General features: G+C 35.6%; 13 protein-coding genes across 13 annotated transcripts; 8 read left to right on the top strand and 5 right to left on the bottom strand.

Moving 5' to 3' along the window:
* Positions 1-19: 19 nt before the first annotated feature.
* On the top strand, positions 20-580 carry COQ10 (ubiquinone-binding protein COQ10; the record flags this gene model as incomplete). The annotated part of the gene is made up of 1 exon (XM_003955039.1): positions 20-580. One exon carries the CDS (start codon positions 20-22, stop codon positions 578-580), a length of 561 nt encoding a protein of 186 aa, XP_003955088.1.
* Positions 581-636: 56 nt separating this feature from the next.
* On the bottom strand, positions 637-1569 carry CSI2 (Csi2p; the record flags this gene model as incomplete). Its single annotated transcript, XM_003955038.1, has 1 exon — positions 637-1569. One exon carries the CDS (start codon positions 1567-1569, stop codon positions 637-639), a length of 933 nt encoding a protein of 310 aa, XP_003955087.1.
* A 674-nt stretch (positions 1570-2243) lies between these two features.
* RED1 (Red1p) lies at positions 2244-4424 on the top strand (the record flags this gene model as incomplete). Its single annotated transcript, XM_003955037.1, has 1 exon — positions 2244-4424. One exon carries the CDS (start codon positions 2244-2246, stop codon positions 4422-4424), a length of 2181 nt encoding a protein of 726 aa, XP_003955086.1.
* A 310-nt stretch (positions 4425-4734) lies between these two features.
* On the top strand, positions 4735-4938 carry RPS28B (40S ribosomal protein eS28; the record flags this gene model as incomplete). Its single annotated transcript, XM_003955036.1, has 1 exon — positions 4735-4938. The coding sequence occupies one exon, from the start codon at positions 4735-4737 to the stop codon at positions 4936-4938; it is 204 nt and encodes a 67-aa protein (XP_003955085.1).
* Positions 4939-5139: 201 nt separating this feature from the next.
* Positions 5140-6192, bottom strand: NEJ1 (Nej1p; the record flags this gene model as incomplete). Its single annotated transcript, XM_003955035.1, has 1 exon — positions 5140-6192. The coding sequence occupies one exon, from the start codon at positions 6190-6192 to the stop codon at positions 5140-5142; it is 1053 nt and encodes a 350-aa protein (XP_003955084.1).
* A 150-nt stretch (positions 6193-6342) lies between these two features.
* Positions 6343-7533, top strand: PFA4 (palmitoyltransferase PFA4; the record flags this gene model as incomplete). The annotated part of the gene is made up of 1 exon (XM_003955034.1): positions 6343-7533. The coding sequence occupies one exon, from the start codon at positions 6343-6345 to the stop codon at positions 7531-7533; it is 1191 nt and encodes a 396-aa protein (XP_003955083.1).
* Positions 7534-7705: 172 nt separating this feature from the next.
* SIN3 (transcriptional regulator SIN3) lies at positions 7706-12145 on the bottom strand (the record flags this gene model as incomplete). The annotated part of the gene is made up of 1 exon (XM_003955033.1): positions 7706-12145. The coding sequence occupies one exon, from the start codon at positions 12143-12145 to the stop codon at positions 7706-7708; it is 4440 nt and encodes a 1479-aa protein (XP_003955082.1).
* Positions 12146-12996: 851 nt separating this feature from the next.
* RPB11 (DNA-directed RNA polymerase II core subunit RPB11) lies at positions 12997-13365 on the top strand (the record flags this gene model as incomplete). The annotated part of the gene is made up of 1 exon (XM_003955032.1): positions 12997-13365. The coding sequence occupies one exon, from the start codon at positions 12997-12999 to the stop codon at positions 13363-13365; it is 369 nt and encodes a 122-aa protein (XP_003955081.1).
* A 162-nt stretch (positions 13366-13527) lies between these two features.
* On the bottom strand, positions 13528-15534 carry KAFR0A05090 (uncharacterized protein; the record flags this gene model as incomplete). The annotated part of the gene is made up of 1 exon (XM_003955031.1): positions 13528-15534. One exon carries the CDS (start codon positions 15532-15534, stop codon positions 13528-13530), a length of 2007 nt encoding a protein of 668 aa, XP_003955080.1.
* Positions 15535-16769: 1235 nt separating this feature from the next.
* Positions 16770-17705, top strand: KAFR0A05080 (pirin family protein; the record flags this gene model as incomplete). Its single annotated transcript, XM_003955030.1, has 1 exon — positions 16770-17705. One exon carries the CDS (start codon positions 16770-16772, stop codon positions 17703-17705), a length of 936 nt encoding a protein of 311 aa, XP_003955079.1.
* Positions 17706-18100: 395 nt separating this feature from the next.
* Positions 18101-19795, top strand: ALG6 (dolichyl-P-Glc:Man(9)GlcNAc(2)-PP-dolichol alpha-1,3-glucosyltransferase; the record flags this gene model as incomplete). The annotated part of the gene is made up of 1 exon (XM_003955029.1): positions 18101-19795. The coding sequence occupies one exon, from the start codon at positions 18101-18103 to the stop codon at positions 19793-19795; it is 1695 nt and encodes a 564-aa protein (XP_003955078.1).
* Positions 19796-20086: 291 nt separating this feature from the next.
* Positions 20087-20896, top strand: UTP23 (rRNA-binding ribosome biosynthesis protein UTP23; the record flags this gene model as incomplete). The annotated part of the gene is made up of 1 exon (XM_003955028.1): positions 20087-20896. The coding sequence occupies one exon, from the start codon at positions 20087-20089 to the stop codon at positions 20894-20896; it is 810 nt and encodes a 269-aa protein (XP_003955077.1).
* A 194-nt stretch (positions 20897-21090) lies between these two features.
* Positions 21091-23937, bottom strand: DNL4 (DNA ligase (ATP) DNL4; the record flags this gene model as incomplete). Its single annotated transcript, XM_003955027.1, has 1 exon — positions 21091-23937. One exon carries the CDS (start codon positions 23935-23937, stop codon positions 21091-21093), a length of 2847 nt encoding a protein of 948 aa, XP_003955076.1.
* Positions 23938-23963: the final 26 nt, after the last annotated feature.

Here is a 23963-nt window from a genome sequence, read left to right as displayed (position 1 = left end):
TAGGAAAAGGATACGGCAAATGAGTTCCCCTAGCCTTCTTTATAAAAGATTACTTTGGACATCTCCACCGTCTTATGCACATAGTCAAGCCATTACTCATGTACATAGGTATAGGTTAGTACGAACCATCAAGGATGTAAAACCGTTGAACGCATATAAGGTGATTTCTCAGATTGATAGATACAAGGAGTACATACCATATTGTCTTGATTCTTTTATTGGAAAAAGAAGCCCTCATAATAATATGCCTACTCTAGCTGGACTAAGAGTGGGCTTTAAGCAGTACGATGAGGTATTCAACTGTGAAATAGAATGTGATAAGGCCAATGAGCAAAAATATATAGTAGAAGCCAATTCTATCTCATACAATATTTTTCAAAAATTGTATTCTAAATGGACAATTGTTCAACATCCAAGAGTAAAAGAGTCGATACAAATTGAATTGATTTTGTTATTCAAGTTCAATTCTGCTTTATATAATAGCGTTGCGGGGTTATTTGCAAAGAAAGTAATGAACACTGTGATGGATTCCTTTGAAAAGAGAATACTGGAACGAAAAATTTTGGGGAATTCAAATTAACTTCTATATATGCTTCTGTAAATATGCAATCAATAACAAATATTAATAATGATGTATCACTCCTTGTTATCTAATAAATCGTCTAAATGACAGCTCGGTGGCCTGAATTTTCTTCCATTAGCATCGTTATTTGAAGTTGGTAAATAAACTGCGCTATCATAGAATGGATTATCCAGTAAGTTTAATGTGCTGTTGCTATTACGTCTATTGAGAGCTAAATGCTCGGTGGGTGAAATAAACATCGATATTCTGTCGTCCGCGGTCGGCAAGTGTTCATTAGATGACGGGAAGACTGAGGCCACACCGCCATCATGGTGGTTTGCTAACCTTTCCATGGGCGAAATAAACATCGAGACCCTATCATCCATGGTGTCATTCAAAAGGTTGGAGGAGTAGATACTATGCCTCGTGTCCTTTAAGTATTTTTCAGATACATCGTCATCACTTGACGAATCAAAGTATGATACGTCTGAATTGTTCCCGAAGTATGATACATTTTGATACTTAGATTCAAGGTCTCTAACTTTCTCATCACGAGCTGTACTCCATGCTTTAATTGATAGTATAACCCATAAGAGCACTAACGTGCCGATTGTACCACCAATTGCGGCGCCACATATTATGAAAACAGTACCATCGACATAGTTTGTATGATAGATATGTGGATTATTTGTTGTGTTTGGGATGGAGATCGGTGTAGTAATATTAATGGATGAAAATGTCGAGGAGGATAAGAATGTAGTAGTAATGTTGCCATAAGATGTGGAATTTGTATAGGCACTCGACAAGACCAGAGCTGGTAGCGCTGTAGAATTAGTTGTTGTTGTAGAATTGGTCGACGTAATAGTAGCTGCCGTAGAACTTGTTGATGTATCGGTTGTCAGTTGAGGTAAATTACCAGTAGTCACTGCCGTAGTAGTGGTTGAAGCAACCATTTTGAAAAGAAATAGGCATATGAAGTAACTAACATGTATTCTTGTAAGTTTCATAGCTATAATATGATGATAGTGCTGAAGTTGGAGAACTTGATTCTTTTATCAGGAGGAAACTTGAACTTATGGACAAACAACGATATGTAACGACTCGAAACATAATTCCTTACTAACACCACGCATGCTCTGATAATATATATACTAACGCATCGTTGCTACTCCTCGATGGACCCATATCTATCTCGTTCAGATTGATAATACTATTCCTGGATGGGACTCACTCGACCTCTTCACCAGACACGAAATTTTCGTGTAATTTATATGCATCCAGTATATAAATTTGTGTGGTGAGACAGCTTTTTCAATTTCTCGCGTCTGGAGAAATTTCGTGTTTTGTCATGCCAAACGGTAATTTTCCTATTTCAGTCATCGGAGCATCGAGAATATGACCTTCTTTACCTGATCAGGAAGTGTGTTTCCAGAAAAAGAAATGCATAGCAAATGTAGGAAATTTGTGTTGGGAATAGAGGCGGGTAACGAAAAACTTGGGCGGCTAAATACTTTTCTGTCATCTGGCAGGGCAAAAAAAGGTTGATGACAGTCATAAATATATAAAGCAAAATAAATTGACTTACAGGGGCCCCTTCTATATATTTAAACCGTTGAAGGATACTTTATATTGGGCAAACAAGGATATAGCTGCGGACGGGAAGATTCATAAATCTTGTATAATGGACAGAGGTGAACAGTTGGTTGAACAACTGTTCTTTTCAAATAAGAAGCAGCCTGAAAACTTCGAGAAATTTGAAGAGCTACTAAATCTGTTTTGGGCAAACAAGGCACTCTCCTTTAAGATTTCCAGCATAGAAGTTTTTCAAAAATGCATTGAATTATTATTTGATACTCGTTATGAGGATGCCAGAAGAAATGCGCTTTGGGCCAAATTTATCAACGTGAAATGTGAGCCAACTTTTAAAGTAGAGTCACAAACGGATCATATCATTCTAAAAAGTTTATTAAACAGGGCCACACTTTCAGGAGAACAAGATGAATGGAAACTTGTTCTCTTTTTTATAGAGGCAGTAAAAATTTGTCAGAAGCTGAAATCACAAATTATTGCAACGGTAAAGGAACTATACAAGGAAAATGACGAAATATTTGAGGAAATATCTAATTTTCAACAATTAGTTTTACTACTGAAATTAATCTATTTGTGTTCCACCAAGACTGATCTTATCGAATTGAAATTAACATTCTTTCTACCCTTGAAAAACAACCATAATTTGACAAACAATTTGGTCAATATCATACTTTCCAATTTTTCAAAGTCCCTCACAAATGTTTATAAACTAAAGGAAATAAATTATGGAACAACAGATCAAATTGAGAATTATAATTCTATAGAATTGCTACATACACTTTCCAGCACGTCGCCCTTCTGTTTGATTCAGAGTATCCATAATAAAATCTACATTTGGGGATGCAATAATATATGCCTTGTTGTCTCTAAAAATTCCTTTGAAGTAGTGAAAGATCTCAAAAATAATCTTACTTTGTTCAATAAAGAGAAGGGTCTAGGAATGGATATCATTACAATTGGAAAAAAGAGTAATTTTAACGCTGACCCTAAAAGAATCAAATGGCTACAATTCCGATTCAGTGATATTCAGACAGCTGATAATTTTTTTTACTATATGACAAATTTGCCTAAGATAAGTAAATCGAAAACCTATCTAAGACTCAATTACACTGCAGATTATGATGACGACGAGAATGCTGCTGTCCCTTCTGACCAAACTAATGACGCTACCCAACTACAGACACCGGAACAATCAGGAGAATGGGATTTCGCATCATCTAAACCCTGTGCTACGAACAACCCAACTGTGAAACAGTCACTTCCTGCTGCTGCTGCCGCCACTACTACGACCACCATTACTGCTACTACTACTAATACCGCTGCTGCTACTGGAAAAGATAAGAATATTAGAAGAGAATTTGATGACAGACAACCTTCTTTAATGATTACTAAATGCGTTCATAAACCTAAAACGAAAAATATAACAGCAACGTCCAAATCAATTGGAGAGAAAGATATTTGCCTTTTGAATACGATTTTTGGGCAGACAAACAAAAAACCCTTAAAGAAGCCAAAATTAACTGGAGATCAAACTTCGAAGAAAAATTCTGTAACCCAAAGAACGTTGAAAATCTTCAAACCAGTTGTAGAGATTCCTACTCAGGAACCGAAGGATGCAGACCCTGGGGAAAACGAACTGGAGAAAGTTCAACCTATTGTAGAAAATAAAGATACTCCCTCCAGTCGAACAAGAGGTTTCCATAAAAGGGAAAATCTTGAAAAAAATGTGACATCGACACCGAAGAAAAAGTGCATAACTAAGAAGAAGCTAGCCGCCGATAAACCGACCTTTGAACAGGAGCCCGCTGCGTATTATGAAAAAGCACATATGCTAAAACCAGACCAATCTTTAGATAATATTATCAAGACATCAGTTGTTAAAGCACAAAACAACCAACCTTTAAAGCTACAGAATAATATCAATGATTCTACCACAATACTCAATGCGTCGTCCTCTTCGTTTCTTAACAAAAGTGTGGAATCAATACTAACAGAGAGCTTACAGAAACAAATTTTCAACTCAATTGCTACTTTTTCTAATGACTTGATTGACAAGATAGATTTGATTAATAACGAGCTCAATAATAAGATCTTGAAAGAATTATCTTCAAAATACGAGCTACTTATCAATAAGTTGCAACAGGACTTCAAAAACGACACTGAGGAAATCATATCCTTCGTTTCTGAAATCAAGACAATGTTGAATCTACCGCAGGATCAAATAATAAAACTCATCAACGAGAAGCACTTTGCTGAGAGCCATAATATATGATGTTAAAAGGTGCCAAAGGGTCAGAGGATCCAATGCGCCGTTCTCTAAATTACCCTCCTCCATTTTTTGGAATAAATTTACAAAAAAAAAAAAAAAAAAAAAAAGAAATCTTAGCACTACCCGTGTAAAATGACCACGCACAAAAATTAAAAAAAAATAATCGAAATTTTTTTTTTTCATCGTGAAAAAAAATTTTGAGTGTTGAAGCATCTTCAATAATATGTATTTTATCTAGTATTATTTCCTTTGTATTTATTACTTAATTTTTGTTTATTACTTGGCTCTTAGATCTCAAGGATAGCATAGCAAAATGGATTCCAAAACCCCAGTTACTTTAGCCAAGGTCATCAAAGTTTTAGGTAGAACCGGTTCTCGTGGTGGTGTCACCCAAGTTCGTGTTGAATTCTTAGAAGACACTTCCAGAACCATTGTCAGAAATGTTAAGGGTCCAGTTAGAGAAAACGACATCTTAGTCTTAATGGAATCCGAACGTGAAGCTCGTCGTTTACGTTAAGCTAGAGTACCTATTAAGTTTTGTGAAACTTTCATTTTTCTATTAAACATTACTTCAATATTTACCTGCCATTTCTCCTAATTATTGATTTTTGGAAAGCTTATATATGAATATGTGTATGAGTAGTTATATTATAATCGATAAATCAATTATAAACTAATATTAATGTCCTTTTTTTTGTCAGCCAGGTGACAGCATGAATCATTGGTCGATCTTTATTTTACCAAATTTACGTTTCTTACTCGGTGATTCTAAGTTACTAGCAGTTGCGTTTGTATTGATGGAGGACCCCACATCAATCGCATCAACTGTATGTTCGGTGAGAGACATTTCTTCTGTTGGCGGCAAAGATCTCTTGCCGTTACTATCTGAGACTTCATCGAAAGGTGAAGAGGTTGGTGTGGATGCAGCAGATTCTTCTGTGGAAGAATATGTCCCCTCATCCTCCTCGAAGGAGGACAATTCTGAAGTGGATAGACGTTCTAGTCCCGTTATTTCAACGTTCTTGGTCTTTGCAACTCTCAATTGAACTTCTCTGTAATCTTGCAACAGTTGTAACATGTTCCGAGTAACTTCGAGGTCATCTCTGTTACTACTGGCGGTTTCTTCGAATGATTTTCTCGTTTGTGACTGCACATCAAATTCAGTAATTGCACTGTAATTAAATGACCCCACAGGTGCCCATTTTTTCACTATCGTCTCTCCCCCCAATTCCTTAATAGTACCTTTCATAAATTCGATAACTCTATCCTTTTCTCTTACTAAATTAATGAAATCATCTTTTAAATGCCATAAAATTTTGTTGCTTTCGAGAATTTCTCTCGTGAAGGATTTAGCTAAAATATGACTGGCAGTATCTGCTTTAATTAAAGGAAATTTAAATGTAACACTTATAACATTTGACAAATCAATCTTAAATTCCAAGTTTTTCCGGACTTTATAATCTACTGTATTCCTACCTTTGATCTGCCTGCACATTTCATCAAAAATTAGATCAGTATTTTCGAATCCTTGTGCAAGACACTGTTTCTTTACAGATTCATAAGTTATGTAACAAATCAACGGGCTCACTTTTTCAAAGTACATGAATGATGATGGCATAAAACAAAGCAATATTTTAACCTCCTCATTATTACGACCGCGCCCTTCTTCTATGATAAACGTCTGAAAATAACTCCCACATACAGCCCAGTTTCCCAATCTTGATTTATTCCTCAAAATCTCTGCTATATCCTGTTTGTAATCTCCATGCATCTCACTATCGAAAATAAACAGTTTACTAAAGTTATTAGTTCTACCACGGCTTATATAATTCAGCGATGACCTGATGATGTAAATTATCGCATGGTTCAAAATTAGCGAAATTTTATATATTACACCTATCGAAATTTTAAAAATGACAAAATGGCAATTCAGCTTAAATGGCCATGGCTGGGTATAGCTATTCCCACCTTCTTAATATCCTTTATAGGATATAGTGCTCATTATTTCATACTGTTGGATCATCTATCATGGAAGTTACAACTTTGGTTCCAATTTTCACTATCTATGATTTGGTTATCTTACTATTTAGCAATAAAAGCTGATCCAGGTTCGCCTAGTATAGCTGATAAAAATGAAGATATAAAGACAATAAGAACATACTGCAAGAAATGCGATGCTTACAAACCTCCCAGGGCCCACCATTGTAAAACTTGTAACAAATGCATTTTAATGATGGATCATCATTGTCCTTGGACGATGAATTGTGTTGGATTCAAGAACTACCCACACTTTTTGAGATTTCTATTTTGGGTTATAGTAACTACAGCATTCCTTTTGGCCCAATTATTTCGTAGAATTGGGTTTATTTGGACTAATTGGTATTCTAGTAGTGCATTGGTACAACGACAAGAAATTGTTATGCTGACCATATTAACGCCGATGGATGCATTCATCCTATTGACAATAACGCTTCTTCTAATAAGATGCACAATGAACCAAATTTTTAGTGGTATGTCTCAAATTGAAAAATGGGAAATGGAAAGGTTGGAATCGTCTTTCTACTCAAGGAAAGAGAAGTCAAGGGACTTTCTAATGATTTTAATAAATAACGTATTTACAATATTTTCTATTGAATCACCTGAAGATTACCAAGAAGAAGTTAATGGTTTACTGCGGCAGCATGACAAGAGAAGATTAGCATTCCATTCCATTATAAACTTCCCATATGATATAGATATCTTAACAAACGCAACATGCGTATTAGGCCCTTTCTTTTCTTGGCTAAATCCATTTGGTGCACCAGAGGGTGACGGGATGCACTTTGAATTAAATGAGATAGCAAGCGAGAAAGCGTCCACTTTAGCTGACCTGCTATTGTCACTGCCATGGCCACCTGATACCTGTACCAGTAAATATGGGAAGAGCATTGATGAAGGGACTAAATACGTCGAAACACATATTGAAGGCGGTGAATGTGTTCTAAGAAACAGAACTGTAAGCCCTTCTTTCGATTTACCTACGGCGAATGAGAATCAGCTTTCAAGAAAAAGTTGGACTAATGAGTGGGGTGAGAATTTACAAGCGTTTGGCGTGGATATAGAAGGTGAATAGATTGTAAACTCTAGAGAAGCTATCAATACAAATGTGGCGTCGGCCACTAAATTCTTTTAATTAATTTCATAAAAAATATAATATTATTATTTATTTTTGTACCTTAACTTAAATTACATTAAAAACTTGATTATACAACCGGAAGCATCATAAATAATATTATTATCCCTCCTCATATGCCTGTGCTTTGTTCCATTGAAGGAGGTTTGTCGGTGGTAGAAGCAGGGACTGCCGGAATTGTCCTCGTCTCGGCGCTTTCAGGTTCCGATTCGTTCTTCTTCAATGACAGCTGCTTCTTTAAGTGCTTCTTCCAACCGTTATTGCTTTCTAAGAAGGTGTTCAGTATATTCTTCTTTTTATTCAATTTCAATGATTCATGATCTTCGTTAACTTTAACAGGATATTTATTCAGAGACTTTCTTGAAAAAATATCAAATGAACCAGTCTGGATATCTAGCGCATAGTTTCCTGGATGTATCTTAATTTTGTACATCGAATTCGACACCCCTTCAGGAGAATATTTACCATTACTCTTATTCTCTTCATCATTATTTTCAAGCTCTTCTTGATCAAATTCTAATATCTTCTGCAGGAAAGGTATTTGCAATGATTCGTGATCAATACCTTCTGTAGGGTGAGGCAATGAATAGGATGTTACATAATATTTCCATTTTTCTTCTTCAGTATTTCCTTCTTTCAAAGTAAGATCATCCAAAGCGATATACTGGATACAAATGTTTCTATCATCCTTGTTATATTCTATACGGAACATGTACTCGGTATTTGACATGTGCGAACGAGCTTGTAAACGATATAGAATCTGATCTTTAGCGCTTGTCGCAGAAGACAATCTGTCCTTTTCGAATAGCTTCATCACTTCAGTAGTTTTATAATCTGTCATCAGAGTATGACCATGTTTAACTAGAGCTTGCACAACTTTGTCAACCGTGTATAACTTAAAAGCTCTGTTATTATATGCTTGACGGAGACTTTCCTCAAACCATTGATGCTCAATATCATTTTCGATGAGTCTTTTGCTCAATCTTAATAATTCCTCGTAGCTGTCTTTGTCGACAAAATCTAATCCCATATTTTTCAACTGGGTGGAGACTAGTCCTAAATCCTCGGCAAATTTGACAGATTTTCTATTGTTAATTTCTTTTGTGACTTCCCCATTCATTTCTTTTAATTCAAGTAATCTTTCATATAAGGTAGTCCAATGACGGAGAAAGACATAGATATTTGTATTAGCGAAAAGATTGAATTTCTTTCTATCAGTGATTATACCCTGAGTATTGGTCTTATCAATAATGTCCCCTAATAGCCATGGTCGTTTAGCGTCTTGTCTGATTAAGTCTGCTTCTTCTGCAAGCCTTTCATCACTTTCCTCATCGATGATGGTGTCGATGTTGTTCTCTTCCTGTGAGTCGCTGCCCCTATTTGACAGTTTCATTTTTTGATATTTGGTTCTATGTAAAATATCACTCATTGACAATTCAATGTCATGAATGGATCTTTTCTTCTGATTTTCAGTTCCATCTGGAAGTGCACTGTCTGTTACTTTTTCAGAATTTTTTTGATTATTTCTCTTATCCAAAGCATTGTTTATTTCGTTGAGTGGAACACTGAAAAATAAACTAATGAAGGATTTCAGAAAATCATTGAGTCTTTCCTTGTCAGAAGTTGAATAGGTTGAGCTATGATTGATGAAATTTTCCGATAAACTCAGAATATCAAATAAAATTTCGAAGTCTTTTATATCAAAATTTAGCTGACTCTTTGGCTTTGGTGTCAGCCAATGAATTCTCTTATTATTTTGATCGACTTTGATACTACTAATTTCGGAAATAAGCTGTTTGATTGTCAAGAGTTTCTTGTCAGCTTGTTTAAACGTCAGTCCCAAATGATCTAATGACTTGAAATAAACTTTTTGCTCTAATTCTCTCCAAACCTTATTCCATTCACGCTGTGCTCTTCTCCATTCTTCATCTTTTTGCTTTAATCTCTTTAATACAATTGGTGCTGCAATAGCAGGATGTTCATGCAAAGCGTCAATAATCTCAAACCCTCTTTCTTTATCATACACTTTTCTAATAACCTTCTTGTAAATGGTTAATGAAGTATGACCTAGGCCTGGTTCTAATTTGAAATTCTTCTTTTCCTCTTCGCTCATATTGGATATTTTATTAACAATTGCCTCAAGGGTTTGAATCGTTCTCAAATTGGATTCAATATAATAATCATATTCATGTCTTTCTTCTTCAATTTTGAATAAAGTTTCTTCGTACTGGTTCTTACGGTGTGCGATAAAACCCGAATCTTCGGAAGCCCAAACAGGGTGACCAACCCATTCATCATTTAAAACTTCCCAGCACATATCATCTCTACCAGAACAAGGCATAAACGTATCTGATTTTGGTAATCTCTTGTAACTTGGGCCACAGGCCTCACAAAGGTCCAAATCAAGTCTGTGTTTTTCGTGAACAATATTTTCAATAATTTTTGGATTACCTTGGTATCCAACAAAATTTCTAAACCACTCGAATAATTCTTTACTGGAACCGATATAATATTCAACCTTATTAACTAAATCATCGACACTAATCAAATCTTGTGAGAACAAGTTCAACACCTTTAGAAATTCGGTGTATATTTGTTTGTTATTTATAAATTTCTTGGCTTTGTCAAAGAAACTTGTCTCTTCGATAAGTGTGAAATTACTTTCTATAGGCTCTGTTGGTTCTGGAACGACGGGGACAATACTAGGGTCCAAATCAATTTCTGGTCTCACTGGTGCCTCAACATACTGTTGCTGTTGTTGTTCAAGTAATTCCTGTTCCTGTTGTTGTTGTAACATCAATTGTTGCTGCTGAATTTCCTGTTGCTGTAATATATGTCTTTGGGTGGCAAGATCAGGCTTCATTTGTGGATGTGTTGGATATTGCCCGTAGTCAGGAACTGCTCCATTAGGATATTGCGCCATTCTGACATCAGATACAGGGATCTCGTCATTAGAAATCCCTTGTGTACTAACTGCTGGTTTTGGGTGGTTATTCATATCGATTATCTGTTCATGCTGAAGCATAGAAGGTAAAGCCATCATGTGAGGGCGTTGACTTTGATCATGCATTGAAATTCCGGTGTTTGCTGGCGGAGAAAAACTGCCAATTGGAGGTAGACTTTGTTGAGCTACCATATCAAGTGGTGCATTAGGTGGTCTAGCATAGCTGCCAGAGAATTCTTCTAATTGTTCTTGATTTGGAATTTGTTGAGGAAGCTGGCCCGTGTACTGCTGTTCTTTTGAAGAATCTGGTAAAAACTTTTTGAAATCATCGAGCAAATCTGGTGCATTTTGAAATAAGATGGTTACTTGAGCATACACTTCATTTATTGGTTTTTGTTCCCTCTGATAGGTCTGTAAAATCTCGAGGAAGTTTTTGTAAATGTCAGGTTGATCAGCGAATCTATTCTTGATTTTATTGACATAATTGATTGCTTGACTAAATTCTACATCGGCAGGTTTCTTATTGGCTTGTTTGGCTTGATCGTCAACTGATTGTACGGCTGCATTAAGATTAGCATTATTACTGATACTACCAATTGGAATTTGAGCTTGTTGCATCATATTATTTTGAGAAAGGGCCTGCTGCTGCTGTAAGTTGCTGTTAGCACGTTGGACTGAACGAGTCATTTCGTGTAAGGTTGAAGATCCAATTGGCGTGGTGACCTTTATTGGGTCATTTGGGTTACTGGGGCAGTCGATTCTATAACCGGTTGGTAAAAAAGTGTTGAAACCTTGAATCAAAGAAGGATATCCTCTGAAAAGCGTAGAAACTCTTTCAATAACACCTGGTGTATCAATAGTTTGTGATTTGAAATCCTTCATGATATCTAAAAATTGATTATAGATATCAGGTCTAGAATTGAACTGCTGTTTTACTTGCTCCAAATATGATAGAGCATCTTTAACATTAAGAGGTCTGTATGAGGCATCGTCTTCAGCTGCTGCAGGTGCTGCTGCCATTTGCTGCTGCTGCTGTTGATCTCTCATATGCATGGCAGGGAATGAGGGTTGGCTTTGTTGCTGATTCAATGGCGGAAGGGGATTGTCGAAACTTGCCACAGATACCCCAGTGCCGAAGAAAGGTGCTCTTTCATTTTTGACCTTGACATTTCCATTATTTATTGGAGGAACAGAACTGGAAGAAGGTGTAGTTTGAGTATTTGTAGTACTGGCCTTACTAACCATTGAAGTAGGGGGTTCTGGGTTCATTATAGAATCCATCGTCGAATTCTTCCGGTTACTACCGTTCGTGTTTAAAATATTTAATGGGTTAAAATGTTGTTGTTCCTGTTGTTCTTTTTGTTCGGTACTATTATTTAAAGTGGACAGAGAGGGTAACACCACAGCATTTTTATTTTCGCCAGTATTTACATGAGATGGTGGAATAGTATTGGCATTCACGATTGTGGTTGGCGCTTGAATGGAGGCTAGTTGATGTTGAGAACCTGGTGCGACAGGGGGTGTTACGCTTGAAGTTGATGCAGCGCTAGCTGGATTATTCGTCGCGGTACCTTGTGGAATATTTGTAGATGAATTACCTTGATTCATGCTGAGTTCTGTGAAACGTGATTTCTAAATTATATTTTATTTGGAAGTAACAATGATGTTATCAAATTTACTCTTAGTAAAGTGGAGATTAGAAGTAAGACCGTATTTGCAGAACGTTTATCAAACAGATCAGTTGGGAGACCAAAGAAAAAAAAATTAAAGCTGCGATGAGGATATCACAAATAAACTTGTTACAATGTGTACGCTATCTGGATCGAATGTGGTCTGAGTACGACGAAGTCCTTGATTTTCACCCAGATTGATTGTAGTACAATTTTTCAGATTTACGTTTATTTAAAGCTGTGCCTATACGACTTTAAATACGGAGGGTTTGTTTGGAGAATGTATTTTCTATAAGGAGCACCCTTCAGCTTTCTGTTACTTGATACACTTATACTTGCAAAGAGTTATAGAATACAATGTCTTTGTTTCTTGAAAACTGCTACTCTATAGTTTGCTAATGGAAAGAATTGGCCTGCTGTACGTACGGTAACTAAACCAGTGTCCATCTATTTGGAAATCCTTACAAAAAAAAAAAAAAAAAAAAGTTGATTTTTGTTCCTTTTTAGGTGAACTCTTTCTTAATGGAGCATCTCTTTACTATAATAGGAATGTAGTGTTCGCTTACGGTATTTGGTGTTCAAAAGAGGAAACCCATATTGCTTTTTTTCCTTTCCCGTTACCCAGCCTTTATGTGGTCGGGTGACGAAGTTCTTTTGAATTGAAATTCGCCTGAATTTCAATTTTCACTGTGATGTAAAGAATATATAGTAGCAATCCACACAGAGGAAGCATTCATATTGATATAATATAGTTGATAGGCTTATCTGCTCTTTTCTTACTCCACGTACATGAACGCTCCAGATAGATTTGAACTCTTCCTTCTAGGTGAAGGTGAGTCGAAGTTAAAGATTGATCCAGATACTAAATCTCCAAATGCTGTGGTAATAACTTTTGAAAAAGAAGATCATACACTGGGGAATTTAATCAGAGCAGAACTTCTTAATGATACAAAGGTGCTATTCGCAGCTTATAAGGTTGAGCATCCCTTTTTCGCAAGATTTAAATTGAGAGTACAAACGATAGAAGGTTATGATCCAAAGGAGGCATTAAAAAATGCATGTAATAGTATTATTAATAAACTGGGTATATTAAAAACGAATTTCGAAACTGAATGGAACTTACAAACATTAGCATCCGATGAAAATTTCGGCATATGATACAATTAAAAGTTACTATAAACATGTTCTAGCTCTTCTCTTTTTTCTAACATGTTTTTTTTATGTATGTGTATTTTTGTTGAAATGCAAAAATTGTATATATATATGTTTATCAAGTAGTAATGATATGATTATTTAATAAGTAAAAGTCCTTTTTTCATTTTAACTTTCGCTCATTGTTGTTCTGATCTGCAGACAGCATTTGATAATATTAATTTTATCTGCCAAAATATTATATTCGCTACTGCCGTAAAAAGCAGACAATGGCATGGTAAGGACTTCATTATTTGACATTGTATTGAAAGAAATAAGCTGTCCATTTTCATGGATGGATATAATGCTTCCAGAATCTTCGAAATTGAATTGCAAAGCATTACTTAACTCAAATAGTTCGAAATTCTCAAATTTTGTATATTTCCTGAGGAAAATGTCCGCTTCTGTGGTGGAACTTTTTGTAATAAATGGTAAATTTGATGAGACGTTGGAAATTTTCGAACCAAACTGTTCAACCTCTGTTAAAAGTTCAATAAATTCCTTGGGTATCTTGGCTTTATCAAAATATTTAGATATCCATCCTTTCTCATTATCAGGACAGATATACCAAAATGCATCTTCTTCTTTGACCCGAAGGAGACTATGACTGTTTGGGTAAATTGAGCCTATATCTTGATTAGATAGTTGGTACCGAATGACACCATTTTCCTCCTGATGTATTGTTGACACCATGATTGGTGCCTTTAATGTCGAAATGGAGTCACGGCTTGGCATACGCTGTTGAGTCAGTTCTGTTATATAGGCAGCCTCGTTTAGACTTAGAAGACTGAAATAGCATTGATCTCTCAAAATCTCATTTGCCTTTTCGACATTTAAGCTAGTAGAATTCAAAATCTTGAAATAGTTGCTACTTAATTTTCCCAATCTTTCAAGTTGCTTAAGAGCTGATAAGTCTTGTAAGCATTTCAATTGCCTGTCAAATTTACCATATTTTTTAGATTTGGTCACACCATGCGTTCCTTCCATAAACCTACGCTCTTTTTTTTGTAAATTTTTATTATGATTGCCTGGGGTAATTAGATATTTCTTCAATCCTGCATCAATTAAACAATTGATATAGTTTGTCAATGAATAATACCTTGACACTGTCGAGAGCTCATTCTCGAACATAGAATTTAAGTCTGAGTTATTTTCTCTCAGATTTATTTCATCTGGGAAATAAGATGTGTGGAACCAGTCATCAGAAACAATTTCAACAATTGTTTTTCTTTCTAATGGCTGTATTTTTAAAATATTTTGAATCAGCTTCTTCACTTTATTTGAAACCCTCTTATTTTCAACAAAACCATATTTACATTCCACTATGTTTTCATAGGTAGATCTCAATGTTGTTGCCTCAAATGGTGTCTTATCAAAAATCATCGCGTACAAAACAATCCCTATTGACCAAATATCACTTTCCTTTGGAAAATACAAGTCCTTCTTATCACTTAAGATGAAATTTGAGATAATTTCGGGAGATAAGTAGTTCGGCGTACCGAATTTATTGATCGAGTTATTGTCAATGTCGGTACTTACAAAAGAATGGCCAAAATCACATAACTGTAAATTATTTGACGAGTCAATCAAAATATTTGATAGTTTCAAATCAGCATGAACAATATTCTTTTCATGTATCCAATCAACCGCACCACACAATTGAATCATTAATCTCTTGGCTTCCCATTCTCTCAATGATCTCTTAGATCTGCATATAATATCGTACAAACTTCCAGCTCCACAAAGTTCAAGAACCATATACATGGTAGCATCTATTTCAAAATGGTCTATCATTGATATAATATTTTTGTGGCCGTTAACTAATTTATGAATTTCAATTTCTTTCAAAATTGTAGATCTTCTGTTTGTCTTTAATTTATAATCATTGATTGGTAATTTTTTTAAGGCTAAAGTAGCATCACTTGTTGGATGTGTCACTTTATAGACTATAGAATGTGATCCTTTGCCTATCTTATTCAATTGTTTGTAAGGACCGGCTAAATATGGCACATGAATTGTTGTATGTGAATCCTTACGTTTTCTTGATATTGTTAATCTGGGTGTATCAGGAATATCTGGCTCATTATATTTATCACCGAGATCAAACTCTACACTTTTCCTCTTCAAAGGAGGCATACTGATTGTATTTCACTTCAGATAGTTTACCAATGTAATTGATGACTATAAAAACTCGAGCAGATCAGGCACTATTAATATTAATGTACGGTTGGAATCTTGTCGCTAACGAAGAAAATTGAAAAATGAAAAAGAAAAAGACGTATACAAAGAAGTTGTTACCCGCACTTAATACGATAACTTAGCTATTCACCAAAAGCGGAAGAAGCAATGCCTGCGTCAAAGCATTACTCTTTCAAATTTGATACTAATGTGCTTGTTCCCCTCCTCAAACGGCGATAATTTGCTTTTTTGTTGCTTTTAAAGACATCTTTTTACAGTGCCGATGCGGCGCTATCATACTACAAATATCAGAAAATAGCCATGTATCATTGGCTATATTTTTGAAAATGCCTGGATATCGCCAAATAATGAACGATAAGGACTACTGATATGCTTGAATTACATATAAAAAGATCGTCTTTCATAAGAGACCGCATGGCAAATGTTCATTTCATGGGCGCGGCTGCAGCAAACAAATCAGAAAAAAGTAACTTACAAACGTCCCTTACTGCTACATGTCATTCTTATTTTTTTCCTTTAATGTGGGTGAACAATCCACACATTCAGTTTTCTGTAGCCAGTAGTTTACCCACCTGCTCTCCATCAAATGATAAGTTGCAAAAGGACATCCTTAGCTCTCGTTGTCTCCCAACATTACAAATCGCTCATTAGCACGAAGTTTATGTAATTTTTACGTGTAATTTTGCTTTTGTTCTTTTCGACCGACAAAAAAAATAGAAAAATCTGAGCGACGGTTCCTGAGAAAACGTCGCAGCCCTGCGAAAGTCTGGTGCCTGCCGGCCGAAAAGTCAGCGCAATATTACTAACGACTTACTAAAAACTAGTCCAAATTTATGTAAATCTAATAGTCCCAAGAGAAAACAATTTAAAAAGACAGCGAATGTTCGGTATGATTGATGTGGTAAATTAGCTATTTGTGATGGCCGAATTTTTCAGATTACGAAGGGTCTCTATCATTTTTTCGCACGGATTATTAATACTATAATGCCTTCTCAAAAAATTAAAAACATTCTAATGTTGGAATATATAAAAAGGCAATATTTGCCCTGTTTGTATCTATTTTGCTTTTTCGGTTAAATATTTTTTTAAAGGTTCAGAATAATAATAGTACTCTATCCTTACAACTAGACAAAATATCATCCAAATTTAAATTATTCGCCCAATTAAAAAAAATGGCTACCACTGAAAACGCTACCACATTTCGTACCATCAACAAGCACTTCGTTGCTGTCGAACAAGAAGAAGGTGTAGGTGCCAGAGTCAGAAGATCCGTAGGGTCAATGAGACAAAGAAACTTCACTCCTTTCTTACTGTTAGATCATTTCACCGTTTCACATCCTGCTGGTTTCCCTGATCATCCACATCACGGTCAAGAAACTATCACCTACGTTCGTAATGGTATGATTGCACACGAAGATTTCACCGGTTCTAAGGGTATTCTAAGACCAGGCGATCTACAATTCATGACTGCTGGTAAAGGTATTATGCATTCGGAAATTCCTGTCTTAATGGAAAATGGCGACGCTGGTGTCGGTCTACAATTATGGGTCGATTTACCACAAGAAATGAAGGATTGTGAACCAAGATACAGAAACTTAAGGGGTGGTGAAATTCCAATCGTTGAACCAAATGAACATTTAAAAGTCAAAGTTATTAGTGGTAGATCCTATGGTGTCGAATCAGTTAAAGAATTAGCTTACACTCCAGTCGACTTCTACCATTTCATTTCTAATAAGAAAGGTACCGATTTCGTCCAACAAACTCCAGAAAACTTTAACTTTTTCTTATACGTTATGAAAGGTTCTGTCAAAATTGGTGATGAAACTTTCCCACAATATTCCACCATTTTCTTTAACGCAGACGGCAACGGTATTAAAGGTGTGGTCAGTGACGATGACACTGAATTCGCCATCATAGGTGGTTTAATCTTAGATCAACCAGTCATTCAACATGGTCCATTCATCGAGTCTACCAGAGAAAAGTTGATTGAAGTCTTCCAAAACTTCCAATATGGTATCAATGGTTTCGAAAGGGCTGTAGGCTGGAAATCCTCCATTCGTAACGGTATATTAGAAAAAGACGTTCCAAAATTTGAAGGATCTGCATAATTGTTCTTTTGATACCGAAAAAATACTTTCATTGATCAATATTCTTACCAATTCTCTTTCTATGGGAATATAAACCTTTTCATTTCAATATCAAGAAAGAAAGAAAAAATTGGGCTTATAAAATGGTTCAAATGACTTATTATATAAAGTCAATATATATTGTATAGTTTTCCTTACTTTTCTAGATGTATAGCTAGTTAATTTCATGATACTTATAAATTCGACCTCATATTTTTTTTTCTGGCTGACGCTACGCTTTGTTAGTATCAAATATTCCCAAGAGAAAAAAGAAAAATTGTGTAGCTAGGTTACTTATTCACACTTATCGCTTTCAGCTCAAGGGCATCCACTTCAATTGAACTACAGTAACGTCCTCAAAGAAGGGTAGTAATAGGATGCGCTCTCCTGAACCAAAGAAAAAGTCACCGAAGACCAAACTCAAAGCAAAGTCCAAATCGAATCCCAAAAAAGCGTCCAAATTAAATAATGAAGCAATCGAGGAGGTATTCTATGCATCTCCCCTCTATGATTTTTTATATCCATTTAGACCTGCAGGTAACCAATGGCTTGCCCAATACATTATAGTGACCTTTGCACTGATTATTAGGTGTGCCATTGGATTGGGTTCATACTCCGGAATGGGTCATTCACCAATGTTTGGAGATTTCGAAGCCCAAAGACACTGGATGGAGATAACTCAACATCTCCCTATCTCTAAATGGTATTGGTTTGATTTACAATACTGGGGTCTAGATTATCCCCCACTGACAGCCTACCATTCGTACATTTTGGGCAAAATTGGCAGTTTTATATATCCAAAATGGTTTACGTTGAATGACTCAAGAGGGATTGAAATGGAAGGAATCAAAAGTTATATGAGAACTACAGTCTTAATCAGCGAAGCTGTATTTTACTTCCCTGCTATCATATATTTTTCAAAATGGTTTGGCAAACACAGAAATCAATCTCCTATTGGTCAATATATTGCTGCAACTGCAATCTTATTCCAACCATCTTTAATGCTTATTGATCATGGTCATTTTCAGTATAATTCCGTCATGCTAGGCCTTACAGTTTATGCTATCAATAACTTACTAGATGACTTCTATTCCGTGGCATCCGTATGCTTCGTACTTTCCATCTGTTTCAAACAAATGTCATTGTATTATGCTCCAATATTTTTTGGCTATTTACTGAGCAAATCACTTTTCTTCCCCAGATTATTTAATATTCCAAGATTGGTAGGGATTGCAGCAGTTACAATTGTGACATTTGTCGCAATGTATTCTCCTTTGTATATATTTGGTGGAGGATTGGAAAACTTGATTCAATCTGTTCACAGAATTTTTCCTTTTGCAAGAGGAATTTTTGAAGACAAGGTTGCTAACTTTTGGTGTGTTACCAATATCTTAATCAAATATAAAATTAAATTCACACAGGATCAATTACAATTATATTCCCTAGCGGCTACTGTGTTAGGTTTCTTACCAGCCCTCGTCATTATAGTTTTATATCCAAAGAAACATTTGCTTCCTTATGCATTGGCTGCTTGTTCAATGTCATTTTTCCTTTTCAGCTTTCAGGTCCATGAAAAGACTATATTAGTTCCATTGTTACCTATAACTCTACTATATACGTCCACTGATTGGAATGTTCTATCAATGGTTTGCTGGATCAATAACGTGGCCTTATTTACTTTGTGGCCATTACTAAAAAAAGATGGTCTAATTTTACAATATGCCGTTTGCTTTGCTCTAAGTAACTGGTTACTAGGAAATTTCAGTTTTGTAACACCAAAATTTTTACCAAAAATGTTAACCCCTGGACCTTCGATCAGTGCAATTCATGAAAACTACCACAGAAGAAGTCTGTTGCCCCATAACATTCTTTGGAAGGTCGTCATTGTCAGCTCTTATCTGTCCATGGCCGTCTTTCATTATCTAGATTTCTTTGTCGAACCACCAACAAACTATCCTGATATATGGATTACTCTCAACTGCGTCATTGGTTTCGGTAGTTTTGTGTTTTTCTGGATGTGGACTTATTACATGTTGTTCACATTAAGAAATAAGACATTAATGGATTTATAAATACAGTTTATATAGTGGTGAGTATAAACATGGCATATAATAAGCTCCGATTTGCCATAATCAAGAATAATTAGGATATCCAATTACGAGGAATGTTTCCCTCTCGTTATTATTCCACTTATATGTGTAAGAACGTATATATAGATGTATATTTTTTTTTCTCGGTATTAACTAGTAGTGAAATATATGAAAATTTTTCGCTTGCGATGAGATGAAATTACACTTACCAATAATTAACTGAACATTGAATTTACATTATAGGGAATAACTTTACACCCACTACGTTAAATTATGCGTCAAAAAAGAGCTAAGTCGTACAGAAAGCAACTGTTAGTGTATTCACATACTTTCAAATTCAGAGAACCTTATCAGGTTTTGGTAGACAATGAGATAGTTACAGTTTCTAGCAATTCAAATTTTGATTTGGTTAAAGGTTTGAAGCGCACGCTACAGGCTGAGGTAAAACCTATGATCACCCAGTGTTGTATGCAAGCTTTATATGAGACACGGGATCAAAATGCTATTGATATGGCCAAAGGTTTCGAGAGACGTCGTTGTAATCATCCACCAAAAGAACCTAAGACACCTATTGAATGCGTATTAAGTGTTGTCAATGTAAACGGCAAAAATAAGCATAGGTACGTGGTTGCCTCGCAAGATATCGATATAAGAAGGCAATTAAGACGTGTGCCCGGCGTACCGTTAGTGCATATATCAAGATCTGTTATGATTATGGAGCCTTTAAGCGACACCAGTGCAAAGATTAGTTCAAGAATGGAACAAGAAAAACTGTACAAAGGTTTGAATGACCCAAAATATGCAGGTCTGAAGTTGGATGAAGAGGAAGCCACTGAAACCCAAGGATCTGGGGAGAAGACAGCTAAAAAAAAGAGAGGACCAAAAGGCCCAAATCCACTAAGTGTTAGAAAGAAAGTTAAAACATTGAACGAACCAAAGCAAACAGATAAGAACGACGATGTTCAAGAAGAGACTACAGAGAAAAAAAAGAGAAGAAGAAAGCATAGACCAAAAAAGGATACGGGTATCAATGAAGACACAAATATTAACGATGAAAAAGAGTACGAACAAGAATCAAATTGAAGTTACTATTGAAAATGAAAACAGTTTAATAGAAGTTTTGCTTGTCAAAGGATAGCTCATTTAATTTGGTACCAATCATTAATAAAAGGAGAATTATTCGCATTTCTTGTACATTATATATACGCTTTTGCATTTTTAGAACGCTTCTTCCCCTCTATGAGTAGGTGAAAAATGAAGTAATTCGTAATTTCTACCTACATCGGAACGTAATCTTCTTCTGGTACTTGGACGTTTTTCTCGATAGAGGCGTCGATCCATTCGAAGCTAACGATTCGTGGCAGCATAGGTAACTCCACAGAAGTTGAGACAGTTTTAGCTAGTGTATTACGAATAAATTTCATGCTTTCCCTGATTACAGTAATTTCAGCTTTAGGGAAAATCACAATGTTGCATTCAGAGATATTTTTCACCACTTTTCCACCATACAATTGTATTTTCAATATAGTTTCCCTTATTGAACTTTTATCGAAATTGTGCTCCATCACAAATGCCTTTCTCCTCCAAAATAGAAAATATGGGACTTTTTCAAAATCTAAACTCATATTTGCAGGTGACAGCAAATCTGGTGAAATGTCTTTTGAAGATCTTAAAATGTAGCTTAGCCTACTAACTGATAGAAGCGACTCATAGCTATCACCATATTTGTCTACTCTTCTCATTGCAAGCGCCATTAAATCATCAGATACACTGAAACAATGGCTTGGTTCAATTTTAACGATTTTCTTGTTTTCTACACAGTCGATGACCCATTGTGGAGATAATATGTCATAGCCTCTTTTGATCAGGACATTACACTCTGCAGTGTATTTACCACAGAGTATTCTCAGATTAGACTTACTTTCTCTTTTGGAAACTATATTGTGACTAATTTTTCCTCCATTTTCTAATAACAATTTCTGTAAATCATCCTTGCTTATTCGCACATTTTCATTTGTATCAAAATAATCACTAAGTATGTAGAAGAAAAGACCATCAAATATTTTTGACGTTGTCTGGATATCCCTCGGATTCAAATTTTGATTTAAAGGCGTCAAAAGCTGTTTTTTCCTTCTTTTCTTGGACTTCAAAAGAGTATCTTTCTCTGACGTACCAGGATAGTGTTTTATTCTTCTATCTCTTCTAAGTTCCGCCAGACTAAATGAGGATTTCCAGTCTACGTCATCTCTAATACGTCTGCAATAACCTCCGTAAAGCGTACATCCAGCTTTGAACCTTTTGCAGCTACTTTCGGTATTGTCCAACGATCTTGCTTTTATCTCAAGTACTACTGAGTGTTCTGGTTCAATCCATTCCATTGGTACCTGTGTACCAAATTCTATTAGTTCTGGAGGAGGAGGAACTTCCTCAGTTTTTTTCCAAAATCCCCTCGTTTTCCTGTATATTTCTTTGTACTCATTTTGAGAAATGCCATTGGCAATCATACAAAATGATACCACTTTTTTGATGTGCCTATTATTCTCCGGATTTTCGTAGTCAGACTCATCAGAAACCAAATTTACAACGCCTTTGTCGATTTCTTCAACTAATTTCTCTTCTTCTTCATCCAGCACCGTGAGACCACAATAAAAAGAGTCTTTTTTGGCAGAATCCCTGCCTATTACAATTAAATCCATATTTTCACCAAATTGCTCCAAGTATTCAGGTTTTATTTTGATCCAACTATCATTCCTACTGCCTATCATGTACCTTGAATTATAATTTTTCAAAACAATTCCTTCAGACCCAACTGATATGGCATGCTCTAATGATTTTCGTATTATATTCTCATTTGAACATCTCGTAAAATTAACAATTTGTACTCGGGCCCTGTATGGCTCAAGTACACTGGCTAAATAATCCTTCCTTTGATAAAGTGGAAACTCCACTAAAGACGAGCCATTCAAAAAAACCAAGTCAAAAACCATCAAAAGGGGATGATAGTCTTGTCCAGAAATTTCTTCCTTAGTTAATGCGTTCATTGCTGCACTTTTTACCATTCCAAAGGGTAGTAATATATCTTGATCCTCATCGTAGGTAACCATCTCACCATCCAACACACATTCTTTGACATCCCTGTTAAGTTTCAGGTAGCATGCAATCGTACCAGTACTCAGGTTCTCACCATATAAATATGTGTAATCTACACCACGCCTGCTAAGGAATTTAATGTCGTTGCCATAATCCATGTAATGGATTTGTATTCGTTCGCCATCCATTTTTTCTTCTATAAAGAAATCATTCTTCAATTTTTTACAAATTTTATCGTATGATATACTCAATTTCTTGGCTAAATGAGGAGCAAAAGCATATCCAATATTGATTGATAGCTCGTCGTGCCGCAGTCTGATATTCGGATTCCAAAGCCTTGTACATACAGTTTTTAGGTCTGAAACAACACTCAAATAATCTTCAGCATCTGGGTGCCATGCATTCAAAAGTTTATGTTCATGTGGACCTATAACTCTTGCTTTGAGTATAATATCAAAAAAGTACCTTAACTCCATAAATGACATCTTTTCAATGCAATAAGTGAAAATAGAAGACTCAGATAAGTTTTTGTAGCCGCGTCCTTTTATGTTTCTATCTTGACTTAGGAAGTCTAATAAGGTGTTCAGTTCATCAAGTGTAATGGGCGATTTTTCGACTGGTTCACTCTTCCTTTTGCGCATTTCATTCACACAAGACACAGACAGTTTGACGCTTCGATCAGCTCTTTGTTTCCAATTCAGTAGTCGCTTTTCTGTGAATGAATTCTTTGGTAGCTTCAAATATGTACAAATTGCTTTGATCAATGTATAGTCTTTAACATTGTACATTCTTCTATCCCTATAAGGTAAAGCCAATATTAGAGCAGGATATATGTCATCGCCTACAGTTGTTCTCCAAAGATTAACAAAATTAGTGATGATTTCGTAGTACCTCAATGTTATTCTTTTTGTTGTTAAATGTCTCTGGTTTGGAACCTCTTCTAGTTTCGAAAATAACTCCTCACACAGCCATTTGAACTGAGGAGAAGGTGCGAAATTCCTGGGAACTTCAACTTCTGGTACGGTTAGATCCATTTTTTTAGTTCAGTATTAAATCTTGT

The sequence above is a fragment of the Kazachstania africana genome, chromosome 1, assembly GCF_000304475.1.
Source record: "Kazachstania africana CBS 2517 chromosome 1, complete genome".
NCBI classification, from domain to species: domain Eukaryota; kingdom Fungi; phylum Ascomycota; class Saccharomycetes; order Saccharomycetales; family Saccharomycetaceae; genus Kazachstania; species Kazachstania africana.
Note: the sequence above shows the minus strand (reverse complement) of the source record. Positions and strands in the feature narration are given on the sequence as shown.